General features: G+C 41.1%; 1 protein-coding gene across 5 annotated transcripts in view; it reads left to right on the top strand.

Annotated features, from left to right (window-relative positions):
- Positions 1-20,179, top strand: part of tbc1d32 (TBC1 domain family, member 32) — a 94,983-nt gene that overhangs the window by 56,028 nt on the left and 18,776 nt on the right. For 3 of the 5 annotated variants that reach the window (XR_015848244.1, XM_088324758.1, XM_088324759.1), the window contains exons 25-27: positions 595-703; positions 3,259-3,547; positions 8,732-8,818. Coding sequence is in view for 4 of the 5 variants with exons in the window: in XM_088324758.1 (XP_088180884.1) it covers positions 595-703; positions 3,259-3,547; positions 8,732-8,818 (485 nt within the window). In the remaining variant the exon portion in view is untranslated. The remainder of the gene's footprint in view (positions 1-594; positions 704-3,258; positions 3,548-8,731; positions 8,819-20,179) is intronic. The other 2 variants (XM_088324761.1, XM_088324760.1) reach the window with 1 other exon arrangement.

The raw sequence follows: 20,179 nt of genomic DNA, 5'->3' as shown, positions 1-20,179 counted from the left end.
CGCTAATTTAATTTGTGCACAAGCTAAGAAGTTGCAGTCTTCCTCGGCGCATATATTCCACCGGTCTAAATCTTACCATTTGTACTCGAGCGCCGCCGGCGGCTGTTAGAAAAATTGCATAAATTGGCCGCATCACTGAATAAGCCGCAGGGTTGAACGTTTGGGAAAAAAGTAGCGGCTTATAGTCCGAATTTACGGTACTACTAAACCCGCGATTATGCAAACAGATGAATAGGAATCTGCCTTAAACATTTCTGTTTCGTTGGACATTGCCTCCTGTCTCATAAAATTATTCCCAAAATGGTAGTTAGCGCTCCCTTTTGAGTTGACACCTTTTCCATGATGAGCATTTGTTCATAGTTTCATTTAAAAAAGCCGCGGCTTATAGTGTGAATTGTACGGCTACCACATTTTAAGGCCCAGTCAAAACCAAGACCGAGAGAACATGAGTCGGGTTGAAACCAAGAATCTATGAAATGGCCTGAGTTAAGAGTAACGGGAAACTCGAGAGAAAAAGATAAGTGGATCAAGAACAACACCATATATTTTCATTGAATTGAATTAAACATTGTGATGGTTAATATATCCTTTTAGGAGCGTCATCCTCGACAATGTGTCAGTGGAGAGGAACCACGTGCTGGTCCGCATCACTGTTGTCGGAGGCCCGTCTGAGAGGAGACTCCCCCCAAGGGCCTTGCAGCAGGTCAGCCTAAGATCACATTGACTTCAATGCATCTGGTATTGATGTTCCTTTTTATTACAGAAAACTCTTCAGTACTTGTTTGAAGCCGACAGCCTCGTAGGAGTAGGGATTGGTTATCAATTATTCAGGTCTTGTTTCAGCGAACAGAAAACAGGATTTCATTTTAAGTGGAGGTGACGAAGAGGATATGACACACTTCTAAAGAGAGGGAGGATGTGGAAAGCTCTCTAAAGAGTGTTTGCTTCACATTTTCACAGCTTCTTTGTTTATACGTCTTGTTACAAAATCATCTGTGATTTTTGGTTGTGAAGTTATAAAAAAGAAAGTAGCTTAAAACAAGCACAATACATGCAACAGAGAATACCCCAAAAAAGGCAGATAAAGAGTAAGAACGAGATGCAAATGTGGAGCTGTGACGCTTTGATAAAGTTCTGACACTAGGAACGCTTAACAATTACTCCCGAATAGATGTCCTTATCTGCAAGTCACTTTTATTGGATTCTATGAAAGGAACACAAAGCCATCTGGGAGTTAAGGCCAAGAAAGAGGACATGTTAAACTGAGTCAAGACTAAGACAAAAAAAACTGAAAATGCTAAACAGTAATGACCGTGAAAATGTTTTAAGAGGAAAATATGAAGAAAAAGTGACCAAGACGAGGAAATTACGAAGCAACGTCAAGACAAAGACAGAGCAAATGAAGGGAAGCTTCTCAAGCCTTTGCAGATTACAGACCAAATTAAGACCCAGACCGGGGAAATCTCATCTCATCTCATTAGCTTGCACCGCTTATCCTCAGTAGGGTTGCGGGGGTGCTGGAGCCCATCCCAGCAATCATCGGGGAGGGGACACCCTGAACTGGTTGCCAGCCAATTGCAGGGCACACAGGGACAGACAACTCACTCGCTCATTCACACCTAGGGACAATTTGGACCGGCCAATTCACCTGAAATGCATGTTTTTGGAATGTGGGAGGAAACCGGAGTGCCCGGAGGAAACTCACGCAAGCACGGGAAGAACCTACAAACTCCGCACAGGAAGTCTGGAGCTGGATTTGAACCCACGCAGGAGCTTCCCATGACATGAACTGTGCCACACATGCGCTAACCACTGTGCCACCGTGCTGCCCGACCGGGGAAATATGTGATTAAAATCACAACCATGCCTTGAGGAGTTAAGAGATTGAGTTAAAACAAAGACAAAATAAATGGGGGAACGATTCATCACAAGGTGTTGAGGCTTTGAAACCAAGTCAGTACCCTGAGAGGGAAAATCTGAGATATAATCACAACCAGACCTCGAAAAGATAAGGGATCTAGTCAAGGTGAAGACAAAGTAAATATGGGAACAATTCATTACAAAAGTTGAGGATTTGAGGCAAGGTCAAGACGAAGACTGTGAAAATGTGGGGAAATATTGAGGATTTTATACCAAGCCGAGAGACCAAGAACATGTGAAAAAGATGCACTATCAGGCCTTGAGGAATAAAGAGATCGAGTCAAGTCAAATACAGGAATGACCCTTTACAAGTCTAGACGAAGACTAAGGATAAATTCAGATTCAGATCTACTTTATTGTCATTCTTGTACACATGTATACAGAACGAAATGTTAATATATCTGACCCGCACAGTTTCCTTGAATGTACAGATATAAAACAAATGTTGTATTGATTTGTAGTATTGAAGTACTAATAATATACTAAATAATTATAGCTATGTATAGTATTATACAGTAGTGCAAAAAGTGAAAGAGGAGCAGCTAACCAGATGTGCAAAATGGGCAGTCAGGTAAACAAGTCACTATACAATAACAATAACAATAACAAATGTACAAGATTCATGACCGTCCCTGAAGAGTTAAGAGACCCAACTCAAGACCATGACAACGTGGGAAAGATTGATGATTAGATACAAAGTCGAGACCAAGAAAACGGAAAAAACCTTCATCATAAGGCCTTGAGGAGTTAGGAGACCAAATCAATAAAAGGACTCAGGAAATGTAAACCAATAAAGGAGTAGTTGCATCTGTGTCAAGACAAAGGACAATAAAAGTATGGCATTTAAGATCAATACCGAGATTGAAGCCTTTGGCCATTTTTAAAATGACAATTCTTCCCTAAAAGCACAATGTGGGGTTTTGCCATCCATAAGAAATTACATCGCTAATGCGTCAAAATGAAATATGCATTTTATATAGCGCTTTTCAAGTCAATGACTTCCCAAAGCGCTTTACAATGTGCTCCACATTTCCCAATAGCGGCCTTGCAGCCATGTAAGGCGCTAACCTGCTTATTGGGGGTATTAGGGGTTCAGTGTCTTACCCAAGGACACTTCGACATGTAACACGGACGAGCCGGGATTCGAACTGGGATCCCTTGATCCCAAGACGAGCGCTCTACCTCCTGAGCTACTGCCGCCTAAAAGACAGATGTAATCTCAATAATGGCGCTAGTTAAGTGTGAAAGGGCTTAAAATCGCAGGATCTCTGTCCTTTCATCAAATGATACCATCACATCAGCTGTTTAAAAAATAACTTTTGTTTGTTCCCTTTGTAGGGAGATGATCCTTATCCCTGGCCTATGTTGTCGTCCTTGCCTCCACCAACTTACTACACTTTGGACGCAAGAAGAACCAATCAAAACCATCTGGGTGAGATGTCCTTCGTTCAGTCCGTACCGGTACATGAACATTTGTGTGTAACCACCTTTCATTGGACAGAACCCGAGATCATTGACTTCCTGTCCTCGCTTCAAACCGATAAGACAGAAGACAGCTGGACAGACACGTGCCGCAGACTTTACCGCAAAGTCATGATGGAAAATCCCAATGGTTTAAGCACCACTGGTAAGATGATGGGTGAATCAATCCTTTTTTTCCCTCTGACACAGAATCATAACTGTCAAATAACAACAATCTTCATACGATCACGTGAACCACAACTCGGGTTAGATCAGCGGTGTCAAACTCATTTTAACTCGGGGGGCCATATGATAGAAAAAACATTCTGTCGGGGGCCGGACTAGTAGAATAAAGAGAAAGAAAAAGAGAGATAAAGAAATAAGAGAAAAGGGGAGGGAAAGGAGAGAGGGCGGGACAAAGAAAGAAAATGAGAGAGCGTGAGAAACAAAAGATAAAAAGTCGTGAGAGAGGGGGAAAAGAAAGGGAGAGAAGGAAACAAATGGAAAGACAGAAGGAGAGAAAAGAGAAAAGAAAGTATGAAGGGTATGAAGAGAGAAAGAGCAACAAAGGAAGAGAAAAAGAGAGACACAGACTGACAGAGCGGGAGAAAAGGGGAGAGAGAGAGAGAGAGAGACAGAGAGAGAGAGAGAGAAAGACAGAGAGGAAGACAGAGAGAGAAAGACAGAGAGAGAGAAAGACAGAGAAAAGTAGAGAGAGAGAGAGAGAGAAAGACAGAGAAAGAGAAAAGTAGAGAGAGAGACAGAGAAAGAGAAAAGTAAAGAGAGACAGAGAGAGAGAGAGAAAGAGAAGTAGAGAGAGAGAGAGAGAAAGAGAAAAGTAGAGAGAGAGACAAAGAAAGACAAAAGTAGAGTGAGAGAGAGAGAGTCAAAGAAAGAGAAAAGTAGAGAGAGAGTGAGAGAAAAGTAGAGAGAGTGAGAGAGTGAGAGAAAAGTAGAGAGAGAGAGTGAGAGAAAAGTAGAGAGAGAGAGTGAGAGAAAAGTAGAGTGAGAGAGTGAGAAAAGTAGAGTGAGAGAGTGAGAAAAGTAGAGCGAGAGAGTGAGAGAAAAGTAGAGAGAGAGAGTGAGAGAAAAGTAGAGAGAGAGAGAGAAGTAGAGAGAGAGAGTGAGAGAAAAGTAGAGAGAGAGTGAGAGAAAAGTAGAGAGAGAGAGTGAGAGAAAAATAGAGAGAGTGAGAGAAAAAGGGAAGAAGAGAGAGAGAGAGGCACCTGGCTTTGGCAACATCAAGTTAACATATTTCAACCTGCAGCTTGTTTTTCTCTTGCGCTTCTCTGAGTGTTGTCTCGCTTGCCGTATTCAATCCCTTAGCGGGCCTGATCTTGCCCGCGGGCCGCCTGTTTGACACCTGTGGGTTAGATGCTAAGATGCTAAATCAATAGCTTTACTCTTTCAAAGCTGTGCTGTTGAAAAAGAAAAAAAAAACAATGGAAAAATGATCCAATTTTTCTCAAAGTCACGACGGGTCTCTTGAAATGTCACGCCAACTCCTGAAAACAGTCGTGATTCGGGGGGGACGAAAGAAAGTCATGGCAAAGGCGGCGGCGGAAGTCGTCCGACATTCTATAAGCCCGACCGCAAAACTCCTCGCCGCTCCCTCTCGTTCTGCTTTTTATGGCGGCCGTTTAAGGCGGGATGCGCTGCCGTGACAATTTATAACCCGCTTTTTCCGCTCCGCTTTTATTCGGCCGACGATTAAGAGTCGCCTGCGGCGGCAGCTTTTAACAAGTGTTTATTGGTGAGAAATTGTAGCACTTACTAATAATGACCAATCTATTAAGCCCTTTCCTGTACTGTGTTTGTTGTCACTTGCCAACTTGTCACGTTTAGCACCTCTTTCTACTCACTAAATAAGAACAGCAGCGTTCTGAATCATCTCTCGCCCGCAGCTTAAAAGCTACTGTAACAACCCTAACACACACACTACAATAACATTCACACTTCCATTTTTTTACCGATTATAGACACATTGTCACATCCATGACTGTATGACTCTCAATAGAAACAGTTTCACACTCAGTGTTAGAATACGGTTTTGATACTTATTGAATGCACAGACATGCATAATGGATAATAATTTATTTTTTACCAAAAACTGTGCTTGGAGTACTAAATTGTTCTCAGAAATAATAAATTACCGTATTTCCCGCACTATAAGGCGCACCTAAAAGTCTTATTTTTTTTCAAAAGCTGACCATGCGCCTTTTAATACAGTGCGCCTTATATATGGATCAATATTAAGTCGCAAGGTCTCGCAACTTACGCAACAGCTGCCGACTCGATTTTCCCCCGAACGTGGAGTAGTCCGCGGTGTATGCTGGGATTTATATACCGGCGTTTCATTGGCTAACCAATGTGTCAATCATCATTTGAATCGATCGCTATTGGCTGAAGTTATTCGGAGCCTCGGATAGGCTAGAGGGCCAAAACAAACCCTGCAATTGGCCGAAAAAGATGTGTCAATCATCATTTGAATCGATCGCTATTGGCTGAAGTTATTCGGAGCCTCGGATAGGCTAGAGGGCCAAAACAAACCCTGCAATTGGCCGAAAAAGATGACTGTGAATAGCAAGCTTGCTAAAGTACGCCATAAAGAAACATGTTTCATTAGTCTGTATTTGTAATATTTTACTCTCCTGGATTTACTTTACTCACGGTTGTAAGAAGACCATGGTTGCGTATCATTATTGAACGTGAGAACTTAGGTGAGCTATGCGGCTCTATATTTTCCCGGTATCTTGTTTTAGAACGATCTTGATGTTGCTGTGATGAGTTGAGTAAATCAAACTCAATTCCAAGTGTTTATTGTCATATGCACAGTAAAGTTGCGAGCGAAAAAGAAAATAGAAACTAAGGGATGGTTGGCATTTCTTAAATCCCAAGACTTTAACCTTCCGTATGATATTTGAAACGATGCATTTGAGTGACATCGTACGGACACCGCATCCGCACGTGTCTACGACACGTATCTGCTTCTTTGCAAGCTTTGGGAATGTTAAGGGGGTAATCAGTTTGACTGAACTATCTGACTGTTTTCTCGACATTCCTATTGTAGCGCCTTATAATCCGGTGCGCCTTTTGTATGGAAGATATAGGACCAAAAACTATTTTTTGGGGGTGCGCCCTATAACCCGGTGCGCCCTATAGTGCGGAAAATACGGTATTGATTTTTGTTTAAGTATGTCTACAAACTACTGAAACATTCTCAAAAACAGAAGTGTACATTCTCTTCACACAACTCCACTCTCCATAATGTGTATTGTATGCACTATTATTTCTGTGTTCATTTTTTGCTCATTTAAAACACTCTCATACACTCCTAAAACCTTATTTCTTATACTAATGCAGTTCTTTGGATAGATACCCCAAATGCTCTTGTACACTTAAACAGAAAATAGCTTAACTTTTTTCTTTCATGTAAACTACTATACAGTTCTAACGCACAGAACTAAACTTATGTAATTTACAGTTAGTGAATTATTTGTTTTTGAATCTAATAAGCCATACAAACACATTTAAAACAACCGAAATATTTGTATGCACGCCAAGGTAAATATTCTCGTTAAAACAATTAAAAACATCACACAGTAGGTTGAAACTCACACATTTGTTTAAAAGTCGTAATTTTTGTAAATTATATTAATACAATTCTTAACTCACTCCCATACACTACCTGTCACGACCAGAACGGAAGTAGGACCCGGATGCGTAGCGTTAATCACAAGTTTATTTAGGTATAGAGGAAAGGCAGTGCCGGGATCTGGCGCTCGCTGGGCACGGGAAGCAAGCCGCTCACAGAATTGGAACGTGTTCCGAATGCGGAAGTGAATCTTCCGGAGCAGGAGATCGTAGTGTAGTAGACGGAAAAACAGGTCGTTAGCCCGGACGGTAGAGCAGAACGTGGTCGGGGTCAAAAAACAAATCGTCAGCCGGGACGGGAAATCAAAACGTGGTCGGGGTCAAAAAACGGGTCGTAGATGGAGACGAACGGGGAAATCGGGAACGGAAGGGTGGAAAATGCATGACAAACAGGACCGACGGGAGTCAGGGTCAAAAATGCTCGCCTTGTGGAAGCAAAGGTTCGCTGACGGACTGACCTGTTGTCATCGACGATTCTCTTTTATTTGTGCGTTTGTATAAAGACCCTGAAATGGCTCCTATGAAGAGACACGCTTACAACGCAGAATTTAAACTCAAGGCGATCAGTCACGCAGTAGAACACGGGAATAGAGCAGCAGCGAGAGAGTTCAACATTAATGAATCGAACACGAGAGTGGCTAGAGCCGGCAGAATTAAGAGTCCCCCTAGGAACTTGCTAACTGAACAATGGTTCCATGGGTGAATTATGTAAAACCCACTACAATGTTTTACATTTTATAGTTATCATGTTATTGCTTTACTGTTATTGTTTTGCACTTGTTGTTTTTGCACGTTACGAGTGTCACTATATTGCGATTGCACTAACGTTTAATTTACCATAATAGTATCAGGCGGTTTTTTTGCATGTTGACTAAATGGAGCAAAAGTAAAATGTTATGCCTTGCTGTTGTTCAAAGGTGTTAAAGATGTGTCACGAAAATGCTTTACCTCAGAGAAAATAATAAAATGGATGTTTATTCATTTTGGGAGTGAATGGAGTTGTGGAAAGCTTGTTTGTTATCTATTAATAAAGTTTGACTGACCTATCTGACTGTTTTGTTGACATTCCCTTTAGCGCGGCACCATCTAACGGTTGCATAACGTAACTACATCCTCTACTGTAGCCAAGTCAAGTCACATTCATTTATGACGTCCTTAATCACAAAAATGTCTCGAAGGACTGCACAGGATTACAATTACAAAATTGTACAATTACCTGATCTTAAACCAGCATGCACTTATAGCGCCTTATAATGGGGTGCGCCTTATGTATGGAAAAAGTTTAAAAATATATCATTCATTAAAGGTGCGCCTTATAACACGGTGCGCCTTATAGTGTGCAATATACGATAATCTGTTCCTGGTCTCCCCATGTCATCCAAGTTATTCTTAAATAGCATTAAAACATAGCTTCCTTAACACTAAAACCCATTCAAATAGTAATTAAACATTAAAATATAGTACTAAAATAAATAAGATGATAATATGATGATGTTAAAGCCCTTCCCCACGCAGAAGGAGCATCATTACATACATTTTTGTGGACATTTCTCACAGCCCAATGATTTCTATTACATTTTTGCCTTGAAAAGAGCTGTTCATCTTGTTTAATGATGTCAAACGGCATCTCAACTGGTTTGATGATTTTTATGTCATCATCTCATTTATGTGTGCACTTGTTTGTTTTCCCGCGCAGTCTTGGCTGACCTTTTGGAGAAGGTTGTGTTCCATCTGTCCAAATGTTCCTCGGAGTGCTTCTTCTCACCGCCCGAGTACAACAAAGGTCAGTGAGTGCGATGCGACAACACGCCAGCCGGCCAGCCGCTTCTACTTCTTCTTTTCCTTTTTGACAACTCGGACTTGAGAAAGGTGGCTAAAGGGCAGAATGGCGAGGCTCGCGTTGTGTTCTCCAGACACCTGTGCTCTTTAACTGCCTGCTGCTGATGCTTTTGAGTGATGACAGCACTCGTGGTTTTCAGGCAGAAGCAGATTTCATAGCTGGGAGGCGGAGAAGTGAGACGGAATGTACACTTAACACAAATGTGTCTGGTTGTTGTATGAAACCAAGGAAGGCTGTATGCAGGTTTGTTTACTAAGGCTGCAGAATATTGAAACGATCCGTACAATAACCACATCATTATTGTTTTTGTAAATTTAGCATGAGGTTGATTTAATTATATGGCAATTGATGATTAACCACAAGAATAATGCAGTGCTTGAAATCGGTGTGCAGTGCTTGAAAGTGTTTTTAAACGCCTAGAATTACAGTGGGACTTCGCGCTTCGACGTTCGCGGATTCAGAGCTTCGCGGACCTAGTAACTAATAATAATAAAATTAAATAATTTAAAAAAAAATTATAAAATATATTTTTTTTACGCATTTTTGAAGGGGCGTCGCTACTTCGTGGTTCCATGTTCCGGGGTTCAGAGCTTCGCAGGTCTAAAAAATAATAATAGAATAAAATAATTTTAAAAAAAAAACCCAAAAAACAAACATTTTTTGGGTTGTTTTTTTTAAGCATTTTTGAAGGGGTGTCGCTACTTTGCAGATTTTCACTTTTCGCGGGTGGTTTTAGTCCCCATTAACCGCGATAACTGAGGTCCCACTGTATTGCCATGTTTCTCAACAAGTCTGCTCAAAAATGAGGCCGACACTGCCCTCTGGAGGCCTCACTTTAGGCTGCATTTATTCCCTTGTGATAAACGGCACCCGACATAAGTTTGTATGACATGCCCTCCTACGGGTTGTGCCCAAGAGAACAGTCACATGCTACACCAAAACAGGCCACTATGAAATGTGTTTTAGTGCAAGTTACTTGAATCACGTTTAACTGTCCGACGTGCTTTTAAAATGTTCTAGCATTGCCAAACTACTATAATGATACGCAAGGTCTGCTTTGCAAGTAGTTTTTTTTATTTGCGGTATCCAAGCTAAAATTCTCTCAAACTTTTGAAGTTTCTGTACATGTACATCATTTTCCTTTTTGTATGTTACCGCTCGAGACTACAAATCACGTAAGATGCTTTACTCCTGTCAATAGTCGACAATAGAATTGTCGTGTATTTTATTATGAACTGAAGTGATCTGCATTTATATAGCGCTTTTCAAGTCAATGACTTCCCAAAGCGCTTTACAATGTGCTCCACATTTCCCAATAGCGGCCTTATATTGCAGCCATGTAAGACGCTAACCTGCTTATTGGGGGTATTAGGGGTTCAGTGTCTTACCCAAGGACACTTCGACATGTAACACGGACGAGTCGGGATTCGAACTGGGATCCCTTGATCCCAAGACGAGCGCTCTACCTCCTGAGCTACTGCCGCCCCTATTATCAATTTTTGATGACAACATCGACTAATTGTTGCAGCCCTATTGTTTACTGGCCAATGGTTAAACAAAACTCCAAGCTGATGCTGATAATTTTGCAGCGCTAATCACGGGGATCTCCCAGCTCGAACCTGCGTGCTTTCATTTCCCAATGGCACCGATGTGCTAATTGCATATTTCTCAAGTCGTCCATGCAATTCTCACAAATGAAGTTTGCCGTATCCAGCAGCTGAGACCAAGTCTTAATAAAAGCTGAGGTGCATGACTCAAAAGGGTTTATTATTGACACTTTAATAGGAACACTTGCACTGTCTAGTGCAGGAATGTCATAAGAAACGGCCAGCGGGCCAGATCAGGACCGCTAAGGTATTGTATCTGGCCTGTGAGGCAACGCTTCGAGTAGCACAAGAAGAAAATGAGACGAATGAGGTCGGAGAATGACCAGCAGTTTTAAATATGTTCACTAGATGTCACAAAAGGATTCACACCCTCATTTTCCAGGTTCGTGAAGCCCCGTTTATCGTGGGAGTTACGTTCCAAAAAGAGCCTCTGATAGACGAAATTCTTGAAGTACATTTTTTTACAATTATATTCAATTAAATACTCTATTTTACATCAAAACCAAAGAACAATCCCTTTTTACAGACCCAAGCATTCTTTTATATAACAAATACAAATACTGTTTACTGTACCTGTAAACATGTATTTCTTTATTTTTACCAATACTTATTTTCCTAAGGACTGTTTAGCCAATTAGAATACAGAACACATTGCAAGATGAAAATCCATCAAACAGCAAGACTGTAAAGAGTAACTGTGTTATTGCGAGGGATTACTGTACTTTTCATTACTCATTGTCCATTTTAGTACTCTTTATACTATCCATCAGCTGCACCGTTTATCCTCAGTAGGGTCACGGGGGTGCTGGAGCCCATCCCAGCCATTTTCGGGCAGTGGGCAGGGGACACCCTGAACTTGTTGCCAACGAGTCGTAGGGCACACAGGGACAGACAGGTCACTCGCTCAATCACACCTAGGGACAATTTGGACCGGCCAATCAACATGACATGCATGTTTTTGGAATGTGGGAGGAAACCCACGCAAGCATGGGGAGAACATGCAAACTCCACACAGGAGGGTTTGATCTCATGACCTCAGAACTGAGCCGCGGACGCGCTAAACACTTATCCACCGTGCTGCCCCTCTTCACACTATTTAGTACTTATTCATACTTTTCGGTACTTTTTCAATATGTTATAATACATTTTGATACGTTTCAGTACATTTTTCGCTATTTCACATTTCATATTTTAACTACCTTTCAGCACTTTTGATTCTAATGAAGGGACGTTTAATTTGAATAATAAACAAAAACATTTGAACTATTATATTAACATGCATTTAGGTCTAAGATTGTTATTGGTTTTTTGTATCATGAGGCTCTCCTATCCGCCATCTTGCTGCTATGGTCACCCCCAAAACAAAAACCTTTTGAAAGGCCGTGCAAAAAAATCTGAAGAAAAATGGTGCCATTTGGTCACTTCTAGTCTCCATAATTTGTATTCTTTCATGTCCTTTTTAGCAATCGTTTTCGGTTACAGTGACATCTAGTGGTCAAATATTACACAGTGTCCCTTCAACAAACCAATTGCATTCACAAGCAATTTGTGCATAACAATCATAAAAGTGACATATCGTTTAAGGACATTTAAGTAAAAAAAAAAAAATCAATGGATGCTCTATTAAAAGTATTGATTAGAAATGTAATTTTCAATTTGTAAGCACGCTCCATTTAATTGCAAATCTCAGCAAGCCGCCGTCCCAGGAAATAATAAACGAGCTCATGCGCCAGTGTGTAACCTATCGGAATATTGACACCTTCTCTACTTGATGAAGTCATCTACCGCTCGTCTAATGAGGGAATGGCTATTCTTTAGTTTTTAATGCACATTAGTTCCGGATTTTGTCCCTATAAGTATACAAAACTCTCTAAGAAGTGGTCCAGTGTGCAATCTTCAGGTCCCAAATAAAAGCATAACCACCAAAATCGGCTAACATAGATCGTAAATGAACAAAACAGGCTAAAAAAATTACAATAGTGAGTAGTGACTCATAAAGTTCTCTACTCTAGCTGAGCAAATGTTGGCCTGATTTTTAAAGTGACAGTGTGTAATGTGTGACCAAACATTTGTTTGTTATTGGCATTTTTTTAGCACCACTTATCCAATGCGTTACGAATTCTCATACCACAGATGAAACATTAGAATTATCTACCCTTGGAGTGACGTGACTCGAGTTGGTCGAGTGGAGTACCGGGCGAATGCAGATGGGGGAGGAGACGACACAATTAAATTTGACTTTAATTGTGACTTTAATTGCCTCCTGAATAATTGTCCTGATCGTCGATTGGTTACCAATAAATTCCTTAGTGAGCGTAGCGATTCATATGCCTTCTTTGCATTTCTTGATAAATGCAAGCTTGGTGTCCATTGTTATCATCCCCTCGGCACCAGGTAGCCCCCTAAGACCACCTGAGTAGCCCCGCAAACTGATTCTAAAAAATATTTCATGGCCAATGTTTCCTCTAAGCTGCGCGCATGCGCAATCGCGCACTACCTGCATTCTCAGCGCACAAGAAAATCTAGCCAGTGCACAAAAATCAGGGCTCGAAATTGCTAATTAAGAAGCGACTTAAGTCAAAGTTACAGTGCATGAAGGTAAAAATACTCTGGTTTCCCTGATGCTGTTTTCTAAATGCGGTATTTTGAAGTCAATGTCCAACGAAGTTGAAAAGTAAAGTCAGTAGAGTTTTTCGAGAACCGGCTTCTTCGGCTCGGCTCACTAAAGAGAACCGGCTCTTTCGGGTCCCAAACGGCTCTTCAGGTTGTTTTTGCTTTTTTAATCCCTACACGACCAAATATTATGTAAAATTGTGCACAAAATGCCTTAAAGGAAGTGAGAATAGAACAAAAAAGAAAAAAAATACCAAAATGAAAAAGTAGTGTAAAGTTGAGAAAAAAGAAACAAAAGGAAGAGAAAGAAGAAGGAAACATTCAGAAAAACACCAGAAAGAAAGAAATGTAGGAAAAAAGTAAATAGAGAACAAAAAGAAAAAAGTAACAGCTAGGAAAAAATAAAGGAATTAAAAAAAAAATAGAAAAAAAACAGGGAAAAAGAAGAAAAGGTTTGTGCTGCATTCAAATAATTTCCAATTATACCAAGTCAATCTTGTTGCCAACATTGTACTTCCACTAAAAAAATGTGATTAAATACAGTTCTGTATCTTGCAACCGACTCAATAAGCCCCCCAAAATGTTAGTATTATGCGTCAAAAGATACCAGGAAAAAAAAAAAGAAAATCTTGTGAAAGAATTGTTGTAAAAACAACGTTTGTAGGCCCTGCAACCTTTGCAATATTACATTAGTCAATTCATTCAAAAGTGATTTATTTTTTTTGCATTGCCGGAAACTCCGCAAAATGTAACTTGATGTTCAAGTTTTGGACATGTTTGATAATGATTTAGTTGCCACACTTGGGATTGCCGTTGCTCACCGACTTTGTGTTGCTCAGACCCGTGGAAAATTAGAGGGAACATTGATCATGGCTCATTGTGATTTTCTCAGACATTTAATATGTATATGGCATGTTGTTTCGTGGTCGATTCGGCTTCTAACCTTCAACCACCAAATTGCTACACAGGCGAGCTAAGAGGTGAATTTATTAAATGCTGTTCAAAGAACGGCAGGCTGAATAGTCGGCCCTCACACATTTTCAGTTTCCCAAATCTGGACCGCTTTCTAAAAAGTTTGGACACCCCTGGCCTAGGTAGACGCAGTCTGGACAGCTTTCTTCACTGCAGACAGTTCCTGACCTGAGTTTGGGTCGTGGCAAAGTTGGCACCAGTCCATGTCTTGAGGTTGTTGGCCCAGTTCTTTTCTGTCCTAATAATATTGGCCAGTACCCATGTTCTTTTAATGTGACCATACCACTGCAGTTTTTGTCCGTGAACAGTTGACAACAGTTCTTCGTAATTTTTTGTTTTTCACATGGGCTATGTAGTGTATGCCTAAAATTTTACTGTTGCATTGCCTCTCCATGGCCTGGATTTTCCTTTCCAGTTTTGCTGTGAGAGTCTCGCAAGCATAGAGGAAGATGAGTCTGATCTTTGATTCCATATTTCAGATCTTGTACCGCCGGATGGGTTTAAGTCTGGCAAGTGCAGCTGTGGGTTAAGCTATCCTGGCCATGATTTCTGGTTCTGACTCCTCTTCTGATATGACAGCTCTGAGATATTTAAAGTTGGTGACAGGTTCTTGGTTGTTGTTGATGTTTTTTGATGATATCTTGGGGGTTGTTGGTGTTTACTTTTGTTTTTTGCTGTGCTGATTTCCATCCCATACTCTGATGATGGTTGAATTGTCCAGGCAGTTGACCAGACCTGAGTCCCTGTTCTTTTTTTTTTTCTGACAAATTCGATATTATATTAATTCATAAATGGACAAATCCGAAAAAATATGATACATCCCTTTTAGAAGCCATTAAATTTGATCATTTGGATTAAAAAAAACTCAAAATGTTAAGGATATAAAATGCACCATTGACATTCCGTTTGGTGGGCAACATTAAAACGTCACCCGGGCCATAGTTTGCCCACCCATAATCTACCGTAAATTCCGGACTATAGAGCGCACCTGATTATAAGCCCGCACCCACCACATTTTAAGAGGAAAACCGATTTTGTACATACACAAGCCGCACCTGTATATAAGCCGCATGCGCCCACATTTAAACATGTAACACATACACAAAATTAACCCAAACCCGACTCCAAGTCCCTCGATTGAAACTAAATGTCCTTCATTAAAGTCCACAGTCCAAAAATCACAGCCGGCAAAATGAACGGAAAGTGATACCGGTACTTAAGGTTTGATGCAGACCTGCAGAGTCCAGGTCCCGTTGAAAGTAATCCAAGGAAAAAAGTGTATATTTCCAAAAGGTAAGGGCGAAAAAATCCGTTTTCTTCAACCAACTTTTTACCCCCTCTTCTTTCCTTGTCTGTCCCTCTCCTTTAGCGGTCCCCACTTAAACTCGGCACCCCGCGTTTGTTCCGCCCCTCATTTTTCGTTCATCCGTGCAAAACATATTAGAAAAAGTCTCTAAAAGAAATACATTACAAAAATATACAGTTGCCAATACATATTATACATGGGTTACACATATTTACAAAGAAAGACGGTACACCGAGAGAGTTTTCAAAGCTTTAACAATAATAATAATATAGCTTTGACAAGGCAGTTAATGGTAGCAACACTCGAGCGCCGCTAGCGGCCGTTAGAAAAATGACATAAATTGGCCGCATCACTGAATAAGCCGCAGGGTTGAAAGTTAGGGAAAAAAGTAGCGGCTTATAGTCCGGAATTTACGGTAATCCATTGTCACAATAACAGCGTTGTAGATCAAAAAGTGAAACGCTCGTGAGTGTGCGAGCGCAGCATATGTGTGCGTTGGCTGCCCGCCTGGCGCCTCAGCCCCACTCGAGCTCTCTCATCGTGAGCCGAGAGCAGACTCATTTGGCGAGCATTAACCTCTGTCACGTCAGCCTTCCTCCACGGCCGTGCACTCTGGGGCGGAATCCTTTCATTTCCAAAACGGGCTTTTATGTGAGTCGGGAAGTCCGTTCCAAACCTAGTTTGGCATACAGTTACTCGATCAGCGGCAAACCTCTTAATAAAAATGGCTACGCGTGAAATAAAAACTGTTAACCTCTATAGCAGAGGTGTCAAAGTCAAACAAAGGGCCAAATAAAAAAAATGGTTACAATGGCTGAGGGCCAGACTGACCCAGTTTTTAAAATGTTTAAAATGACGGGTCAAGTCTAGTGCAGGGGTGTCAAAAACATCCTCACAGGGGCCGGACTGCTATATTAATGACATAAAAAGTGTGCCTGAGCTAGAGCTTAGGACTCAAGGATGTAGGAATTGATTGCAAAACGATTATTGAGGGTTTTTTTTCCCCTCAACATTAAATCTCTTGTAATGTTTATCAACTGTACATTTGTTTAAAAAAAGGGGTATAAAAATTTTGAATTCATTTCCACTACAGTTTATTTAACTCAGGGAAACTTTTGCAGACTATTCACACATTCAAATGACTACCATAAATTCCGGACTATAAGCCGCTACTTTTTTCCTTAACTTTCAACCCTGCGGCTTATTCAGTGATGCGGCCAATTTATGTCATTTTTTTAACGGCCGCTAGCGGCGCTTGAGTGTTGCTTCCATTAACTCCCCTGTCAAAGCTATATTATTATTATTAAAGCTTTGAAAACTCTCTCGGTGTACCGTCTTTCTTTGTAAATATGTGTAACCCATGTATAATATGTATTTGCAACTGTATATTTTTGTAATGTATTTATTTTAGACACCATTCTGATTTGCACGGGTAAACGAAAAATGAGGGGCGGAACAAACGCGGGGTGCCGAGTTTAAGTGGGGACCGCTAAAGGAGAGGGACAAACAAGGAAAGAAGAGGGGGTAAAAAGTTGGTTAAAGAAAAAGGAGTTGCGTGAGTAAATGTGTTCATCTGATATATTTTTCCCACCCTTACCTTTGGAAATATACACTTTGTTCCTTGGATTACTTTCAACGGGACCCGGACTCTGCAGGTCTGCATCAAACCTTAAGTACCGGTATCATTTTTCATTAATTTTGCCAGCCGTGATTTTTGGACTGTGGACTTTGATGAAGGACTGTTCAGACAAAAAAAGACAATCGACTTTATATTCTGGACGGATCTATTGACACTAACAAAGATGTTATATAATGAAATTGTGAATATGCTTGATTGCTAATATTTTTGTTTGTTATTAGTGTCAATAAATTTGTTCAAACAAAAAAAACATTTAGTTTCAATCGCGCGACTTGAAGTCGGGTTTGGGTCACTTTTGTGTTTGTGTTACATGTTTAAATGTGGGCACATGCGCCTTATATACAGGTGCGGCTTGTGTATGTACAAAATCGGTGTTCCTCTCGAAATGTGGTGGGTGTGGCTTATAATCAGGTGCGCTCTATAGTCCGGAATTTACGGTAGTCTCTTTCTGATTTTCATTTTCATTTTTTCCATGAAAATTTTGAATCGAATTTGGGATCTTTGCTGATAGATTGCTACACCATCCCCTGATCTAAAACCTACAATGAAGGCAAGGAACAACTCAAAAACCTCAACATGAGGAAAATGGAGAAACCCTGAGAAGGGCCCGCACATGAGGTCATCCCCCTTCCAGGATGACCAGACTGCAATGGATGTTGTATTAACAAATAATATACAGATATTGTCAACATCAAATATAGGTTGTTCATATGCTATAGAATAGAAGCGTGTTTTAAGCTTAGATATAAACATTTCCATCAAAGTTGCAGAACGGATCTCAGGGGGAAGAGCATTACTCAGCACCGGGGCCCGAATGGAGAACGCTTTCGAACCTGCGGATCTCTTGGCTCTTGGGATCACTAGTAAACCAGCATTTTCAGAGCATTACACAGCACCGGGGCCCGAATGGAGAACGCTTTCGAACCTGCGGATCTCTTGGCTCTTGGGATCACTAGTAAACCAGCATTTTCAGAGCATTACACAGCACCGGGGCCCGAATGGAGAACGCTTTCGAACCTGCGGATCTCTTGGCTCTTGGGATCACTAGTAAACCAGCATTTTCAGAGCATTACACAGCACCGGGGCCCGAATGGAGAACGCTTTCGAACCTGCGGATCTCTTGGCTCTTGGGATCACTAGTAAACCAGCATTTTCAGAGCGAAGGCCCCGGACCATAACATAGAGGAAATTAAATCTGCAAGTCCATGTTGCATAATACCAACAGAACCTTAAAATCACATCTTAAGCTAACAGGGAGCCAATGCAGCCAATGCTAAAATCGGGGTCATGTGATCAAAGTTTCTTGTCCTAGTTAAGAGCCTCGCTGCAACATTTTGTACCAGCTGAAGGCTCTTGATTTTGGACTTCGGGAGACCGGAGAATAGTGCATTACAGTAATCGAGACGCCGACTGAGACACCGTAGGGCGAATTTTAGCAATGTTGCGAAGATGGAAAAAGGCTGTTCTAGTAATATTCTTAACGTGTGTTTGAAAGGACAGATTAACGTCAAATGTGACACTTAAATTTTTGACTGAGTCACCCTGGGTGATATTACATTTGTCAATGTTCACAGCAGTTTTTGAGAACAAGTCACAGCATTTAGAAGGACCAATAACTAACATTTCGGTCTTTTCGGACTTCAGGCGCAAGAAGATCCATTTTTTTATCTCAGTGAGGCAGGCCTCAAATCTCCACAATTCAGTGTGGCATATTCCTCCACCGGAAGATATAGTTGAGTGTCATCTGCGTAGCAATGAAAACTGATATTATACTTGCGAATAATATCACAGAATGGAAGCATGTGTTTTTTGTATTTCCTTGAACCGAGCGTCCGTTACATTTATTTGAATTAAACTAACATCGGGATGGGTTTCCTCAATGCTCTCTGGTTGAGTAATGGTAGTAAGCATATACAGCTACAGTGGGTGCTTCGCGAGCGTTGCCTGGCTTTGGGTGCCATCCAGTGGTCATATTTAAAACTACAAGCTATTGTATGACATGATCAGGCTTATTTTTTTCTTTCTCTCAGCAATGTCTCTCTCTGGCCACATAGAATGACATGGGGGACCACTTTTGGCCTGCAGGCCATGAATTTGACACATGTGGTCTCGTGAATCTAATTAAACCAACTGGAAAGCTAACAAATATATTCTAATATGATCAGCTAAATAAAACAATGTTTTCTTATGGCTTAGTCAGTAATCTTCAATTGTTTTGTGCTGGTATGTAGTATCAGGAGTTAGAGAACTCCAACATTTTTCCGAGTACCGTAAATTCCGGACTATAAGCCGCTACTTTTTCCCCAAATGTTCAGCCCTGCGGCTTATTCAGTGAAGCGGCCAATTTATGGAATTTTTCTAACGGCCGCCATCAGCGCTCGAGTACAAAAAGTAAGATTTAGACCGGTGTAATACATGCGGCAAGAAAGACTGCAACCTCTAAGTTTAAGCATACATTGTCTGTAAAGGAAAGGTACGTTCCGATAATGAGGAAGACGTCCTTGATGGCGATAGTTATGAGGAGGAAGTTGAAAACGATCTTCCATGAATTTCACAATTACAGGATGCTTTTTTTTAACAGGCACGTTTGATACATTGCGAGCGTGATCCTACTAGCATGTTGGTACCTTTCATTGGGGTAAAGCTGAGTTACCGGTAGATCTGTCTGTTGTCGCAGCGGACAATAGCGGATATATATTTTTCCCACCCTTAACTTTGGAAATATACATTTTGTTTCCTTGGATTACTTTCAACGGGACCCGGACTTTACAAGTCTGCATCATGCGTTAATCACGGGTATCATTTTCCAACCGAAATTGTGTATTTTCCATGTAGATACATTCGCGAAACTTAGTCTGGTCTGGGTTAAACTTGTGATTGAGTCATAAGTTTTGGTGCGGGCGCACACGGCTTATACATGGGTGCGGCTTGTGTAAGAACAAAAGTGGCAAATCACCCAGAAAGTGGTGGGTGCGGCTTATAATTAGGTGCGCTCTATAGTCCTGAATTTACGGAATGTGATATTCTGTGTGTCGTCCGTCATACTGATTGAACGGTTTTGGGGGCGGCAGTAGCTCAGGAGGTAGAGCGCTCGTCTTGGAATCAAGGGATCCCAGTTCGAATCCCGGCTCGTCCGTGTTACATGTCGAAGTGTCCTTGGGTAAGAC

Source organism: Urocampus carinirostris, chromosome 20, assembly GCF_059441175.1.
Source record: "Urocampus carinirostris isolate Australia breed hairy pipefish chromosome 20, RoL_Ucar_1.0, whole genome shotgun sequence".
Lineage (NCBI taxonomy): Eukaryota > Metazoa > Chordata > Actinopteri > Syngnathiformes > Syngnathidae > Urocampus > Urocampus carinirostris.
This window is presented reverse-complemented; position numbering and strand designations above follow the sequence as displayed.